Source organism: Andrena cerasifolii, chromosome 5 (genome assembly GCF_050908995.1).
Source record: "Andrena cerasifolii isolate SP2316 chromosome 5, iyAndCera1_principal, whole genome shotgun sequence".
Classification (NCBI taxonomy): Eukaryota; Metazoa; Arthropoda; class Insecta; order Hymenoptera; family Andrenidae; genus Andrena; species Andrena cerasifolii.
Genome location: NC_135122.1, coordinates 17,940,819 through 17,957,951, shown reverse-complemented (window position 1 = coordinate 17,957,951; position 17,133 = coordinate 17,940,819). Strand labels below are relative to the sequence as shown.

Genomic DNA, 17,133 nt, shown 5'->3' with positions numbered 1-17,133 from the left:
AAGTAGACTACCTTCCGAATCAAGGGTCACCCTGTATATTCAATTTGTTGCACACCCGCGGCCCGAAGCTCTAGATCGTGGACCGTTCCGATGAATTCCCGGTAATACGATGATGTATCGGCTTATTCGTCTCAATCGCGGTGAAAATACCGCGCGGGCAGCGCTCGGCCTGTGAGAAATAGGCAAATAGCTCGTCCGCGAGACTAAAAGCGCACGCGCTCGAGCGTGCATCAGGCTTTAAAGCAAACGTCACGCGCCGCACACCGCTTCTAATAAATTCCGCCGCGGCGCGATGATAAATAGAGGCGGCTCTCTCGCTTTTCCGTGCGTTTTCTTTCGCGCGATACGAGGCTGTTCGTCGAATCGCCCCGGAGTGCTTTCGCGAAACGTAGCAAATCGCCGGGAATTCGAGCTGCACGTAGGGTGTTTAGAGGAGCGATTTACGGCGGCAAGGTATGCGACGCACTGGCTACGTTTATCGACCGGTGGACAAGCAACTGCTGCTCGAGCACACGGAATTATTGGAATAATTTGCACGTCACTGCGAGCTCGACGCAAGGAATCAATCTCCTCGACAGTAGATATTGAGAAAACACCGATAGGATCGCCGCCGTTCGAGCATAATATTGCTTTTCCATATCCCTCGCGCGTCTCGAGAATCAAGAATCCCGCGAGAAATCATCACGGCTACCGAACCACGAGGTCTGGGACTTCTCCCGGAAGGTACTTCAATCCTCTCTTAATTCTGGTGTCTATAATATAAACACACCGGGCGAATCGTCAGCACAAAGCGTTTCAAATCCTTCCACCGTTGCACGAGGTTCTTTCGGCGATCCCTCGAAAAGGAGAGCTTTGAGGAATGGTAAGAATCACCGTCGCGTCTCTATCATCTCTCCCGGTAGAATCTGCTGTTCCTCCGTGTCCACGTTACGCGCCATTAATTCCCGTTCCCGGGGATCGCGGTGCAGAGGCTCTCGGCGCTGGGAACGTTATCCCGTGGAACTGAGCAGCGCCGAGGGAAAGACTCGACACGCTCGTGGACCGAATTGTCTCGCTCGCCGGGCCGAGCGCGTAAATCGACTCTGGCCGTGTCTTGGCCGCGGCGAGATTAAAATTTCAATTGGCTGACGGCCTCGCGGAGATCGCTGGCGGTAATTAAAGTGAAACCGACGCAGCTTCCATTACCGGGTTCGAGGGAGCGTGGACGGGGTTGGAGAAAAACGGGGCGCATGCTCGCGAGAAACAGGCGGGCAAAAAGCATTTTGCCGAAAGGAGAGGAACGCGAGGGAACACCAGCGATTCCTTGCGTGCGCGCGCTCAAAAGCCTTCAGAGGGTTTAGACGCTCTTTAATTAGTGCGTCCACCGTGGAGATAACAAACGAACGTAGCAGCAACAACAAAAAAGAAAGAACACGAGGGAGAGAGAGAGAGAGGTGGGGAGAGGACAAAACGTAGCAGAAAAAGCAAGGAAAGAGAAAGAGAGAGATATATAAGCATTGTGACCGGAGAGGTATGCGAGAGCGAGGACTCGCGAATGGACGGAGCGTGAACAATGCCAGATCGTGCAAGCATCGACCATCCGGTGGGACAGAAACAGCGACAGAGCTCATCTATTATTGGCGCAAAACAGAAATAAAATGCAGTGCCGACGGCCTGTGAGACCTGTATGGTGCTTGCGTTTTACCGACCACTTTTGCCCCCCTCCCTCCAACGTTTCCTTTCGATAAATTCCCTGTTTCTGTTTCAATTCTGTCGCCCTTTTTTCAAATCGATAATGTGATTTTCTGGCGACAGCGTTGTCTACCGTCGACGCCTGCGTGTGAAATTACTGTCTTCTGATGTTTGTTTCTTTTCGGTCTGTTGTTGTGTTGTATTTCGACGGTAGTAGCGGGGAACGATTTGATTTCAGAGCGGACACCCTGTACTTGGTCCCATCGCTACTCCGCAACCCATAGTACGTATCGATATCACTGTGTGCCGCGTCCGCGAGCGCGCGTTCGACGATTCGCGAGAGGGCGTCTGCGAATCGCCGGGACTTGTGCCCATCGAAAGCTCGCGAGCGAGACACGAGGTACGATCGCTTCGAGTGCTCGGCATATTTGATCGTACGCGAAACAGGCGTGTTTCGACATCGCGGAAGCGCTCGTAAGAGATTTGTCAAGGAACACTCACCACGGTGATGGGGTAGACTGGGTTGATAATTGTGAAGAGGAGAACGTGATTTGGTGTGTTATTGTCTTCTCTGGAAAAGAAAACCAGAAACATATTATTAAAGTTCCTTCAAGAAAATGTCGCACGGCTTAGGTTACTATAGCCCTCATTTCCCAACCCCCGCCCGAGCGTTGTCATATAATTGTAACGATTTAATTTGACGCGACTCTCGCGTAGTCACGGCTGCGAGAAATTCTGCATTTCCCGGTGAACAGAACGCCGTGAATCCCAGTCAAATTGCATCAGCCAGTGCACAGTTGGCGAATTTTTTTCCTCTCTCTCTCTCTCTTGCTCTTTTTTTTCATTAAATCGGAGGTACAGGGAGAAAGAGAGAGAAGGGGTTCGTCGAGGGCGCGAATATTCGATTACTGGCCCCGAAGAGAAACGGAGGAAAAATTGTACGCTGGTAATTTCCTTGCGAGATTCAACGCGGCAGCGCGGTAGGTACAACGAAAGGGAAGCACCTATTGATAGATGTGCCAGCTATACATTTTTCATGGACCTGCCTCGATGCCATTCTCTCTTCCGTCTCGCTTTGCAACCGATTGGGAATTCAACTGCCTACCATTTTTCCGCGAGGAGGGAAAGAGGCGCGCCACCGTTGCACCGTGCTCGGGTTTTTCTTTGCAATTCAAAACGACCAATTCCCCGCGAATCTGTTGCTTCCACTCGGAATTATGGAACCTCGACTTCCAACAAAGGTGTAGGGAATCTCTGGCTCGATAATCGTGTAACAAAGGAATATCCACTTTCTTACCGCAATGACAAGTGTCTCTGTAAATTGCCCAAATTCAGAGGTAGATACAGAAATCGAGCTGCGTTCAGTCCTTTTAAAAAGCCCACGACGAGCAGTTTGATTATCTGGGGACGCAGCCGTTTCCTATCGATTTCCCGAGTGGCGACATCGTTGCAACGATGGCTCGAGCGTGCAATTGGCTGGTGATAACGGGAGGAGGGTGGGGGTAGCGCGAGGCATGCATCGAAATTAATTAAAACGTCGCAGACGGTCACCAAAGTTTCATACTGATCCGAACCCGCCTCCTTCCTCAGCTCGGGCCAAGTCTAATAATAAGAAGTTAACTCGAGCGTTAAGCGTGATTCAGAGCGGCGGGAATTCGATATCAAGCGATATCCGCTCGGTGAACTTGCTCGCGCTAACTTTTCGTCCGAGCGCGATCGTCGCTGCTGCATCTTACGGGTGGCACAGACTGGGAGATGCAGTTGCATTTGACGGGAATGCAGCTGGATGCAGCGTGCAACACCAATCGCCAAGTAACACCTGCACCGTGATAATTCCAATTCCGTTCTGGGCAGCACGCGTCCCCCGGCCATCGAACAGCACAATTAAAAATGCACTTCGCTTAAGGTACAAGTTCATTAAGCCTTCCATTGGCCCTCCCCCGTTCAAACTTTGTGTCCTTTAAACCCTTTCCCCAGTTTTAAGTTCCTGCCCTTTCGAGCCAACGATGTGCTTCCCTTTTATGGTCAAATTTCACGACGAGTAATCTGTTCTGCACTTCGGCCATTTCGCCCCGGCATCTGCACTGGCCTGCCTCTTTCATTCCCTTTTCTGTTTCGTGCTCGGCGATTCGTATTTCTCGCGCGGTTAATCGCAGTGTAATAAACTCCGCGATACTGTTATTGTAGTTAGAAATTTTGAATGTATCTTGTTCGGTAGGAGGATCGGCAAGGAGCAATAAATCGTTTAACCAAGCACGCGAGTCGAGCTACTTTGTCGAACGAAGCGAGTTGGTGCGGAAGCTAATGGGCCCAAGCAACGCGATATTATGAGAGCTATTGCTGGGGAAGAAGGAAGAGGGCTTAGTATGATCGTATTAATAAATACCACGAAATTCATGGCTACCACCGCGTAAAGTAATTAAAAGATCGCACACCCTACGTTCTCCATCGTTGAATAAACTAATATTTAACCGAAATATAAGAAACTCCCGCATCTGCATACCACCTTAACTAAATCTTCGCAGATTTTCAGGACAAAGCGCCAAACTGAGCACACTTACGTTATAACGTGCTACCAGAATCATCTCAATGCACCTTCGTGAAAATTCACAAACTACGATTCTGCAATTACACGTAAACGATTAGAATGGATTGTTTTATGTACCTTTTGCGTCGTGGCTCGTCTCCGTACCCGCCATACTCGTGATTCTGAAACAGACAAGGAGCAAGTGCATTAGCGAAGTTAGTGTATAACACTTTGATAACAATGAATCGCATGTTTCCCGAGTTTATCGCGAGGAGGTTTCCGGTGGATTTCTCGGATCCGAACGCCGGCTCGCCTTCCGCGTGCCGATCAGGCGCTGCCGCGTATTGGCCGAAGGTTGCATAAGAGAAATTCACGCTGCGGTTTTGGCTGAATTTCGATGGTACGCGATGTCACCAGGGATGCGTACTCGGGCGATCTATTAATACACGTCCACGCGTCTTTTTACGACAGCACCCAAAGGCGACGGAAATAGTGCAGCGGGACAGTTTAGGGGCGGGTAGGTGTCGGACCCTAGGTAAATCCTTAAAGCGTATGCAGAATTTCGCTCGCGCATCCATCGATTATTGGGAAACAGCGTGTCACCGGAAAGTACTCCGAGCAATGCAGCGACAATACACTTCGACGAAGCTGATTAGTCGTCAACGGTGGGATTATAGAAGTGGCGTTTAAAGGATAAAGTGTTCGCTTAATTTTTCAGAATATTAGCGATCAATTTTACATCGTTCTGTTTCACTTTCTAGCTTACACTCGGGTTCCGAGGAGTTTAAATACCCTCTACAGTGTATGAAGAATTGCAGCTCATAAATTTGTAAGTAGATTCCAAATACAAAGCATCTCTGAATATCTGCAGTAGCCTGACAAATCATTCCTTTAAGAATACTGAAAGTGCAGCAGAGCGACTGCTTCTTTAGCCTCCAAATGCTTTCCAATTACTGACAGATCCATAAATTTTGCGCGAACAATAGAATTGATCTACCCGTGCTTTCCCACAGTGCCTATATTTCCCACAAATGAGTCGCCGCAAGTTTTTCCGTAAATAACGGGCACAATGAATCGGACGTTAATCAGGCAGAATTTATATTCCCGATAGAGCTTCGGGAAAGCAAAGGAGCGCGATATTCTGAATGTATGCAAATTTTATGTAACGAACGGTAGTGTGTATCGCCGACGGCGCACCGATAGCCTTACGAAAGTAATTTAATTTTGTAATTTACGAGCAACCCAGCTTCCCCACGGCGCACACTTGACGGGAACACTGTTTAGTGTGTAACGCGACAAAACTTTACAGCCCCGCTGCCTTACGTAACCACGCCGTGCACCGAAATAATTCAATCGATACGCGGCAACGCTCCCTTCGATTACACGAGATGTGTACCTGGCCGAACGGATGAGCCATGAAAAGGCTCAGAGGTGGGCAGAAGAATTGAAATTGAACGGCGCGCTGCCCGTTAGAAATTAACATTCATTATTAGTCGCCAGCCAGCGGCGATTACTCGCTCTTATCCATTCAAGCGCCGTACGCGCGCGTCCTTTAAATTTCAATACCAATTCCACCGACACACCATTCTTCCATCTATTTTTAAGCACGGCAATGCGCCGGTAACTCGCACTTCCAGGCTCTTATTACGGCGGACGATACAATTTGTACATCCATCGAGGAGCTACGAGCGATTTTCCTGGCATATTTTCCCGAATGGATGTCGATGGGTAAAGGCGGCCGATAATTTTCAAGCGTCCGTATAGCGTGACGCATCGGGGATCGGAGCGGACCGGAAGGAGGTGCCAGGCAGTCGGAAAGTGAAACATTAAGACCGTCTAATAGGATTAAAGCGAACTTGCTCGGGAATAAACTTTAAGCATCTTTCAGGGATTATTCGGGATAGAATGAATGCATCGAGGCGGGGAGTCGGACGATGAGCGAAACTCGGTGCCCCTCGAAGGAGCTTCCTTGCGATGTTACTTGGTCGGTGGAATTCTCCTCTGACTGTTCACCGAAGGCAGCTAGTAGATACCTACGTTATAATCCCACAGATTTACGGAAGACTCTATTCTACGAAAATAGTAGAAGGTCCCCGATACTTGGTTGAAAGCACACGAAACAATGATTACGGACCAAGACTCGAGACTGACTCTGAGTCCCAAACAGAGTTGGGCATTATTCAAATAAAAATTTCGAATAAAATCAAGTTATTCTAGAATAATGAATATTTTTTTATTCGGATAATGCCCAACTCTGCTCCCAAATCATTCAAGTGCCTGTTTACGCGAGCCTCGGGCCAGCGTGTGTCCGAGTTGTGAATATCCGCGGGAAAATAAAGGAAAACTGGGGGGGAATGCAGAAAGAGTTGTGTCGGGCGGCCGGCCAAACAAAACCACGCCGAAGCACGCGAAGAAAAAGGGGAGGGCACGGGATCTTACGGAATGCCTGCTGGCAGAGGTTGGGCGATCCAAGATTTCGTGACGGCGTGTCGCGTCGTGTCGTATAGAGCTCGCATAGTATCGCCGTTACGAGGCACGCGAGGTGAATCCCACGTAGAATCTGTAATACGTTGTTATAAACATAACTCAGCATTGGCCCGGCGCCAGCCACGTGGTTTCACGCTCAATGGATCGCGCCGACCGCTCCGCGGAAAAAAATATCGCCGTCCGAACCTGCTCCAATAAATCTCTCCTTGCCCGATCGAACGCATAAATCACACTGGACCGCGACCGTTTTCCTGTGCTCGCGATCCCACTTCCGATCGGCAAGGAGGGGGCGCTACTTTGTTCACCTGGGCTTGTCTGTTGCGAAGATTCGACGTCTCTGCGCTTTAATCGTCGAACGGAAAGCTGATGCGTTCAATTTTGAGAATCTAGTAGGATCGTGGTCTGTAGTTTGAGAGAGATTTCGTATGGACCCGTGGGACTCGCGCAAGTTGGGGTGCAAACGAGTAAAATGAAAACAAGGCGAGGGCATCGTAGATCGTCCCAGAGTGGAGGAGAAAGTCGATTGGCGGCGTGCCAACCACGTGCTGATAAAGAGATTAAACTCGAGAACAATGCTTATGCTTCGTAATGACTTAGTTTGTCCACCCAACAGAACCTTCTCGTGGGATTCTTAAAAGGAGATCGAGGAAGCCAAGTTCTTCGAACCATGTCCCCGGGATAGGTATTTATCTGCTGGAAGGGGACTATTGTATCATTGCACCTTCAGGCTACTCCTTCAAGTAAGTGAACTTATTTGGAACCAGATGTCGCGTCTCTGCTTCTTCGCCCCTTAATCTCTGCATCTCTGAGTGTCAATATCTGTATCGACAATTGACTATGGATGTACAGGTTCACGTGCACTGCAAACTATCGATTGCCAGCCACACAAGTGCATTCAATGTCACTCGTTACACACGCAGGAACGTGGCTTAAAACCATCACCTACTTAAGCACTGACCGTGGGCCACACGTACGATTTAACATCGCTGGCGAAACAAAAACTCGTGCTTTCCGCGTGGCAGGCCACAAACTTCCGTTGATCATCTTTTTTCCCGTCGACGGAAACTATCCCAAGGAGCAGCAAGGTTACGTTTTATAAACCGTTAATGTTCGTGACCATTTTTCAAGGATCCTAGCCACGGAACGCATTACCGTCGCCGAAGGGGTCGGTCGCGTTGCAAGAAACTTTTCGTCCGGGGGTAGCAAGAGAAATTTCGCGATGGAACATTCTCGTGCAGCGACCGGGCGTTGCTTTTTCCTCGCTCGGCAACCAGCGGCAAGCTAGCTGCCGGCGAAATATACGGAAAGTTTCGTTATACGGCGCTCGCCAAGGATGCCGCCGCGCAGAAGACTGTACGTAATTCATAGCCGACAAGATAATTGGGCCACCGCGATTCTACAGAAACAGAGGCTCCTGCACGTGTGCGCGCAAAAGGGCTGAGCCTATACGCGCGGATCGTTTTAACGTTTCACCCCTTTGCCCTATGAATTTTCCAAGGAATTGCATTCGCCAAGTTGGATCGTGTTTACACGATCCATTTAGCCGCGTTATAGTTCCCGTAGGCCGTTGGCATCTCTGCGCACTCGTGGTCGTTGAACACGTGGCCCACGTATCTCGTCCTGCGCAGCCGAAAAGGTGTGCCGAAGCAGGAGTGCGCGAAAGCAGAGGTCCATCGAACCGGACGATACCGTTAATAGCGCAGATTAGCCTCATCACTTTGGATTACCCGCTCTCCGACACTCGTGGCATCTGTTCACGATGCAAAGTAAATAGGTACGTACAGATCCGCGGTATATCGCCGAGTTGGGGCACAAGAAAAACTGAACAACTCGGGGCAAGCATGACGAACGGAAGCTGAGGTATACAGAATGTCTTCTAATGCAACTGGCGTCGTGGATATAAATGGATATTAAAGTACCTACCGGAGGACTAGAACGGATTGAAAATGTTTTGGGGCAATTATCCTGCTGGTCCACGAGACTTATTTCGGAGTATCTTGACGAAGTACGCGTTATACACCAAGGAGTATTCATTCTTAATGAGTGGTGTCATTTCTGATGAAGTACCTCTGCTTTCCTTCACCCTTTACGTGACTGGCAGAATCTCTATGGCGACTTCCTCGCACAAAAACGATGACGCAGCTTCGCGAGAGACTACGGATGATCCTCTTTCCACGTGTTTCAGCTTGAGTGCAAGAGGAAATCTCAGCTAAATGATTTTCGACATTGCATTATGGGCGCGGTACGCGAGGCTGTCACCTCATTAAGTTCTCGCATTCCATAGTAAAGTCGGAGACAGAGTCCAGCGAGCTCCTAAATCATTGTCGGCGTGGCAGAACCTTTCCGTCCCGCCCAATTGATTCCGAGGGCAATTATTAGAGCGGAACAATACGCGCCGTCGACGCTCCGCACGCAACTTCGTTTCTTCATTTGCACGCGTACACAATGCAGCCACTTAACGCGCGAGAGAAGCGTTCGTCGAACAAGAGGAAAATATGCAACGAACGCGAGATGCGATCGTTGGCCGTTCACGCTGCATTTTTCATCCACGCGCCGGCATCACTTTTTCAAACTACATTTTCCTCGAATATGAAAGAAAAAAAGTGGAAGACTAATAACGCCAGAGGGGGGAAAACCTGAATTATTATTTTCACCGAGAAAAATGCAGCTACCGCGCGCGTAAGCTCGCGCTGAAAAATTATCGATTCCGTGGTAAATTTCCTGGAAACTTCCACGCAAATCGCCTCCGAGGGAAGCGCACCAGGGGAAGGCTTCAGTTCTACGCTTTCTTTTCGCGAGCTGGTGTATTCGCGCTGCAACTCCAAAGAAAATACGAAGAGCTGTACCCAGAAAGTGAATCGGACCATGTATCTTACATCTCACGATTCTCCAAACCCGACAATGCCTTCCATCAACAATTTCCATAAATTCAACCCAAAACGTCCCTTTTCCCGCGACTACTGGCTAAGTTCGTTCCGCGATCGCTTGGCCCTAAATAAGAATCAGCCCGGCGGGAATGTCTCGGTTAATTGAATAGCCTCGGAATTATCAGAGCAGAACACTCCGCCCGCGGCAGAACGGTCCAACTTAATTTCCCATTTCGCTTGATCCGCGGCACGCGGACATCGCTTTTGTGTTTTGGTGGAGGAATTCGACGCATCAGTCAGCCGGTCCTCTATTTCTCTGTTCTGTGCCGTTGGCCCCAGCAGACGGATCTAAGGCCAGATTTATACCGTGCAGAGGCGAGGATGGACACGCGATCATTAGTCAGAGGGAGCGGCGATGTATCGAATACGCGGAACCACGGGGCAAACAGAAAACACGCATTTTCGCTCTGAACAAGAGCAGGATCAAAGGCTGTGAGACTGAATCGCGACTGGAGTGTTTCAAACGAGTATCTAAACGTCACGTCACAGCATTGTGGGGCATCGAGTTCAAGCCTGCTTCAGAGAGGCTGATGAAGAACCGTAGTTTGCTTCTTTCTATTTATTATGGTCGTTAAGCTGGGGATATACAGTTCCACGTGGACTCTGAAACCACTGCACCGATGGCTATAGCACGGGTAGTTAAGATGTCCACTTGGCTAAGCTCTATGTGGTTAAACTTTAGTGATCGAACTCAAACAGATTGTGTTTAGACTTTTCTGCTCTCTGGGTTTACTTCGACTCTGCCCCAGGTAGCATCTACTCGCATGTCGCACCTAATAGCGTCTTCTGACTCGTGTATTTCATGTTCCATATCGCAGCTGTATAGTCGCGTAACGAGCAGAATTTCCCTGGCAATCAGCGCACTCCAGTTATGTAGGAAGTGTCTTCGTTATTTTCCGATTTCATGCGACCGGCGAGGATGTATCCGGATTTTACGGAGGCAACTCGCCTCGCTGGGGACGAGCAGAACGGCTGAGAATGGGAAACAGGAAAGAGTTGATGGAAAAGGGGGAAGCGTCGTTGGTCGACGATCATCCCCTTTGTAGTTTGATACGCGACCCTCTAATTTCGTTTCGCTCGCCTACAGCAACTCTAATGACTGCTTTGAACTCCGGCTGAAATTTGCGCGCGAGTTTGTGCCAGCTTCATGCATGCGTCGTTGCGACGACGTTGAAAAGCGACGGTGGTAAACAGGCGATAATGAGATAATAGCGCGCCGCGACCCGAGTTCGCGACTTTCTTCGATAAGACCAGATACTCGACGAAAATAAACGAGAGCGTAACATGTGTGCTGTAGAATATAGGGCCATGTTCCCGCGTCTGCGATGTGAACCGTCAAACGTACGCGCAAACTGGTGAAAAAAGATCGCTTTTTAAATACAATGTGCGTCAAAGGGTGCATTAATACTTCGTGTATTTTAGTTGGGAACGAGGCTCAAAGGTTGCTCACCGGGAACAAAAAAATTCCGGTCATTGCAATAACTGTGTGGTTACGATAACACCTCCGATTTTATTTCAGAAACAAGTCAATAATCTCTGAATCGCGGTGAGCGCCGCGCGATACATTATCGCGGAACAGATAAGAGCGACCTCCTAAATACGAGGCGTAAATTTAGCGAGCTGAAAAGTGCAAACATTTTCGCGACACGCTGGCAAAGCTCCACGTACAATGCGGAATATATTAATTCGCGAACCGATACGACTAATATATGCACATGTATTCATCGACTTGACTCTAGAATTAACCTTCCTACAATCTTAGCCCCGAGCAAAGCATTTAAAAATCATTGTAGCCGTTTTAATTATTCAAGTGGATTGACATGCTCGCATCGAAATTAGAAGACAAAGAAGCATCGAGCACTATCCATCGAATTAAACGTAAAATAGTCCCACTTGGCCTCGGGATTTAAATCAGCAGAAAATCGATGCAAAAAAAAAAGAAACATTCAACGGAATCACCTACGGAGGGCACCCATATTCGAGCGAATCCCATTTCCCTTCGGCGAGGAACTTAATTCCCTTCAAGATCCCAATTCGAATTCACCCATATTGGAAGGAGAACATTTACCGAAAAGCGTCACGCGTTGAGCGGACGCGTAAGAGAACGATACACTTTACTGCATGGGGGAGAGACTTTCGTACGGAACGCCGATAATTGAAAGGGGAACGAGCCACGTGAAGGAATACATATCGAAAATCGACGTCCATTGCCGAACAAAGGGGTAACGAAACCTGCGCCGACTCGGCTCCCCCATGAAACGTGCCACGATCATTTCAGTTTCTATTCTCTCGACACGGAGGAGGGAGGGATGGACTAGCGTATGCGAAGTCGGTGCTTTCCGCGCGATTAAAAACTCTGAGGAAACCTCTGGTGCCCGGCACGTGTGTCCGAATCGATAGGCGATAGCGTGAAAAATGGTAAGATTTTGTCGCGAACAGGCCTCGTAATCTAGATTCCGCCGTGGCAAAGGAAACGTCTCGAGGAGGGGACCAGGGGGTTCGTATCTCGGACGCTGATTGCGTCGCCGTGGCGCGTTCCCTTTGCGTAATTAGAATTCTCTGTGCCGCACGGTACTTAGTAGTTGTCTATTAATTGCGCCAAATCGATGTCCTTCATGATCCAATCAACGACAGGAGGCCAGGATATCGAACGGTCCCTGGTACCAGGATTCTAATTATTCCCCGCCAAACTCTTTCCATTTAATTAATCGCATAATAATCGACCAGCGTCGGACACAAATCAAAGTCCGTCCCCCTCCAGCTTCTAGAGGAGGAATTATCGCGAACGCGGCCGGCTAAGTTTCTCAGGGGGGCCAGGAAGTTGGACGCCGAGAACAGGGTCCTGGACGTGGCAAGTTTTCATGCAGCGAATACCGCGAGAGTTCTCCTCCAGGCGATTGATATTCTCCTCCTCTCACTGTCACGGCCATCGAGACCGACAAATTCACAGCCTCCAGCAAATAATCACGCGTCCCAGGACCGCGGACGGCCCAATAAATTTCCCCCGGCTGCCTTACCTTTAGCTCGAACATCCTACTCAACGTATTCGCTGCCGGAAATCGCGAACGAATGATCATACCCCCGTTCCCCGCCAGCGATCCCTCTTCCCACCGTATCCGCGACAAATCTGCGGTTCTCTCGATACGTTCGAGAGGAAGAGAAATATCGCGTTTCATTGTGCTTCTTAAGACGCATATTCTGACGCAACGTGTCCCGGTGGCGCGCAAAAACAGATCGTTTTTCAGGAGACCGGTGGGTTTTCTTTGGGCACGCTCGGACGGAAGGCACGGTACACTTTCTGCGTGGAAATTAATTCGCTTGGTTTGGGAAAGAGTGAGTTGAACGACGGTGGCTGTGATTGGCTATCAATGCTTCGGAGGAAGAATCAAGAACGCGGATAAAAGGAAGGCTGTTTTTCGAGTTGCAGCGAATGGAGGATACCCCCCATTGTGCCACTTTAGTACTTCGGATGAATTGCTGCTTCGAATGGTTTGCTTTGGCGATTGTGGGACACTGAACGGCTATTGGCAATCTATAACACTGTGCTACCTCTTAAGCTATTAAGCGTCGATGCCCGTGGCAACAGTTTTAAGTATTCCTTCTTCGGGAGTGTGAAGAAAGATGTAAACGGAAACGTTAAATTTCTCTTAAAGATCCTTTCGGAGCACTCAAAGTGTGTTCTCCTCCACAGCGCGTAGGAATTTCGGTTTATGCGTGCTTCTCGCGAAAGAATGAAACCTGACCGTGCCGCGTTGTTGCAACGCGTTTACGTTCTTTTGATCTCTCTGGATCGTTCTAGAGTTACCCTCCAGAGGATTGACACGTAATAAAAAGTCATCCCCCCGGCGCCAAAGACTTCAGCGCGTTGTTCGACAAGGTACCTTGGGAACAGGTTGCGTAACGGCGTTGTTTCACGGCGTTGCCCTTCAAGAAGATTCCATGCTAACGAGAACAAGCTTTTATTTCGGTGCAGTTATTTCGAGAGGTACAGGAATAACGGGTGAACGGGTGGCGGTGAGAAAAAGTACACGCTTCCTTCTGGAAATAACGTTTCAACGGGGACCAATTTCCTCGGTCGTCCGTGACGGGCGACCATGATGGATTCGTAAGCTTCGAGTGAATTTGAACGAATGCAGAAACGTCCTTTACGCGACATGCGAGGAGAAATTCACCATCTTTACCAACTTGGAATGAATTAGAAAAGACTGTTTATAAAATTATTGCTTTGACTTAACATTAAAAAGAGAACACTGATTAAAAAATATATATTTTCGCACAATAAGCAAGTAGTTGTTATTGAGTTGATCAATTTTCATTTCTATTTTTATTTATTTGCAATAAATTGCTCTTTTTACCTATATTACACGTCGTAACTCAAAAACTGTAAAAAAAATGGAGCTACACCGCTCTCGCTGCAAGGTCCTCAATTTTAAGTGAATATATATATATACATAATATATTTCTCCAAGTGGAGTGCGTTTTACACATCGCAAATACAGGTGATATCAAGAAACGCGAGTGGCTTCTCATTCCCTGGAACAATGCTTCTAATTGCAAGAGGATCCGCTCCGATTGTGTAGATTGAAATATCGTAGTACGCGGTACATAGAGTGGAGTATGAAAGTGGAGAATCGCGAAATGAAATTTCTTTCGGAGGGGCGAGGCGTAATAACGGCGCGTGAAAGATGTAATGATGGAAATTGCAATGGAACGGGAACAATGGCCTTTCAGAGGCACGGCGACATATCAGATGACGGTTTATTTTCGCGTCAACGTAATAATCATGATTGATGGAACAATGGTGCCGTGATCGATGACAATTTACCGCGCATTCAATACTCTTATCCATCGACGCCAGGCATTATTCCATTATATGATATAATATCGAAAGCAATTTATAGCCGAGGCGCCCGGCGATTTCGGAGTAAATCGCGCGCGTAACGAAACGGAACGGGCAATTCGATTTAATTTCGTTATGAAAAGAAAATGCGCGCGCCGCGCGTTTCGAGCTGTCTAGCCAGCTAATAATATCTACTTCGCTTTGAATCAAACATAATTTGCATAAAATAACACGCGGGGGAATGTACAATTTTACTCGCGATAGGAAGTAATCGAGCTTTCCCCCCTTTTTCCAGCATTTTTATAATTTCCTGCCGCCGACTCCTGGATTAAATAAGCTATGCCAGAGGGTTCTCTTTTAAAGTGAGGTTCGACTGCAATTTATGAATATCTAATCCACCCTTAACGCGATTTCAATTGCTGTTTCACGTATTCCAGCAGCAATCGACTGAACTTTTTAAATCGAAAGTACGTGACGGAATACAGCCGTTCCCTCGCTCGAGGTCCGTCGCGACCTAAAAGTCAGGGCTTTCCAGATTTTATTACAGTTAAATCATGCTGCCTGAAATAAACGCCTTCGAACCACTCCGCCGACAAATTGCAGTTTCCGAGTTGCGTCACATTTCCGTCATCCTAGCGAGGTGTGCGAATACATGTGCATCGCGTGAAACAAGTAACGGATCAACGATGACCCAAAATACATACCGATCGATGGCAAAAATTTCTTTGAACCGAAATAACACTTCCTTTCATTCTCTATTAAAAACGAAACTATGAAGAGTCTCTTACCGCTTTCTCCTAATTGGATACTAAATATAATACCATCAACACTCCGATCGATTTCTAAGCTTCTACCAGACTCCCCAGCAGAAATTAAAACTGAAAGGGATATAATTTTCTACGGCGGTATCGAAGGCGTTGAAAAGGGTCCATTTACAAGGGCGAAGCGCACTGAAAATGGGTTTCTCAAGGGTATTCTACATTGCACATTGTACACTTCGGAAATGGTTGTCTCGAGTGCATTCTACCTTGCACATTGCACACGTGGAAATGGGTGTCTGAAGTGCAATCTACCTTGTACATCGCACACGAGGAAATGGGTGTCTCGAGTGAGTTCTATGTTTTGCACACGTGGAAACGTGTGCCCCAGGGAGGGGTATTTACAGCGCCCCTTGCAACTACCCATGGCGACAAAAGAATTAACCCTTGGCAGTAGCTTCTGCAAGAAATATGTAAGATCGGAGAAACTAGGAGGCAAGAAGTGCGGAGATGCGAGGGCGAGCCGCCCTTAACTGCCACTGGTTGGAGTTTCACGTGACGTCCCACCCCTGGCAGCCAGTTCAAGCCCGTAAAACGTCCAACAGCTGCTCGAGCAACGTTCATGAATCTCATCCACTCGGTGGTGATTTTCAAGTATCCACTCGGCAGACAGCGTATCGATCTTTTTCTAACGGACACACATCGTCACAGGTTGACGGAGAGGGTGGCTTCGAGAGGCATTCCAGTCAGGAGAGGAGCACGTGCGCGTTATGTCGCAAGGATGCGCGAGGGGCAAAGTGATATTTTGGTCAGCGTGACACACCGAGCGGGCAGTGTCGCTAAGTTTGAGAGACGGCTTGACTTCGCGTTGGCAAAGTTCAAACCAGCGGCTTTTCGTGGCGACCAGCGTCTGGCCAGCGTCTCGAGACAGTACATGCCGAGGGTCTGATTAGCGAAGGGAGAGATAACTCTGCCCTTTGATGTTTGTTCAAAGATACCCAGATGCTATCCAGATCCAGAATAAAATTATATATCCTATATTAAAGGCTGATAGATTTTACCGTGATACAAACTTCGCAGTACGAACTAAGCACCTCGGGAACTCTGCGTGATATCATTAATTCAATATAACTACTATGACAAACACCGACATGCTCATTCCCAAAGAAACGCCTGAATGACGAGATTAATGGCGAGGATTAGAAGTGACGAGATTAATGATGAATCCTACTCCAGACCGCGACTAATCGCGAGATGAACGATGGTATCCTCGCCTCGGATCGAGATAGCAACCCTTCAAGTGCTGCTTTGGCTTTCTATGCCCCTCTCTACGCGATTACCCTATAACTCCGTCTCTACGGGGGCGTTTGAATTTCAACAAGGGACCAGAGACAAGATAAACCCGTGGAAGCCACGCGATCACGGCCGAGAGGGATTGTATCGCGCCCAAAACGCGATCGGCCCAATATTTTTTACATTCGCGTTGAATGTTTCATGGCAGGGGGGTGCAGGGCTGGCAGCGAAACGCCTTTGATCTCGCGCGTCGCGGGATCTGCAAACCCCCTAACACACAGCGATATCTGCCCCGAAAACGTTGGGCGAATCGAATCGAGGCTGAGGAGCGAACGAAACCGGGAAATCGAGTGGCATCTGTATGCATTATGCAAGCACGGGTGCAAAAGGATGCCGGCGGCGAAGGTGGGCGCATTGATATTCCAGCAACGTGGATTTATATACCTGATCGTCGTGACTTAATTAACATTAACAAACGGGGTGGACTAGATGCTCGTTTCTTTTTTCTTCCGCCGGTTACGACGGCCAGCAAATTGGAACGCGGCCGTAACCGGGCAAGAAACCCGGTTTTGCCTGTCGTAACGTAAATGGAAACGTTTTCTCGTTAACCACCCAGAGCCAAGTGTGGCT

The 17,133-nt window shown here is 48.4% G+C and overlaps 1 protein-coding gene across 6 annotated transcripts in view; it reads right to left on the bottom strand.

Annotated features, from left to right (window-relative positions):
- Nucleotides 1-17,133, bottom strand: part of Sm (heterogeneous nuclear ribonucleoprotein L) — a 121,525-nt gene that overhangs the window by 101,341 nt on the left and 3,051 nt on the right. For 5 of the 6 annotated variants that reach the window (XM_076811860.1, XM_076811854.1, XM_076811858.1 and 2 more), the window contains exons 2-3: nt 4,337-4,380; nt 2,173-2,242 (exon numbers count right to left, since the gene is read on the bottom strand). Coding sequence is in view for 5 of the 6 variants with exons in the window: in XM_076811854.1 (XP_076667969.1) it covers nt 2,173-2,242; nt 4,337-4,380 (114 nt within the window). In the remaining variant the exon portion in view is untranslated. The remainder of the gene's footprint in view (nt 1-2,172; nt 2,243-4,336; nt 4,381-17,133) is intronic. The other variant, XM_076811857.1, reaches the window with a different exon arrangement.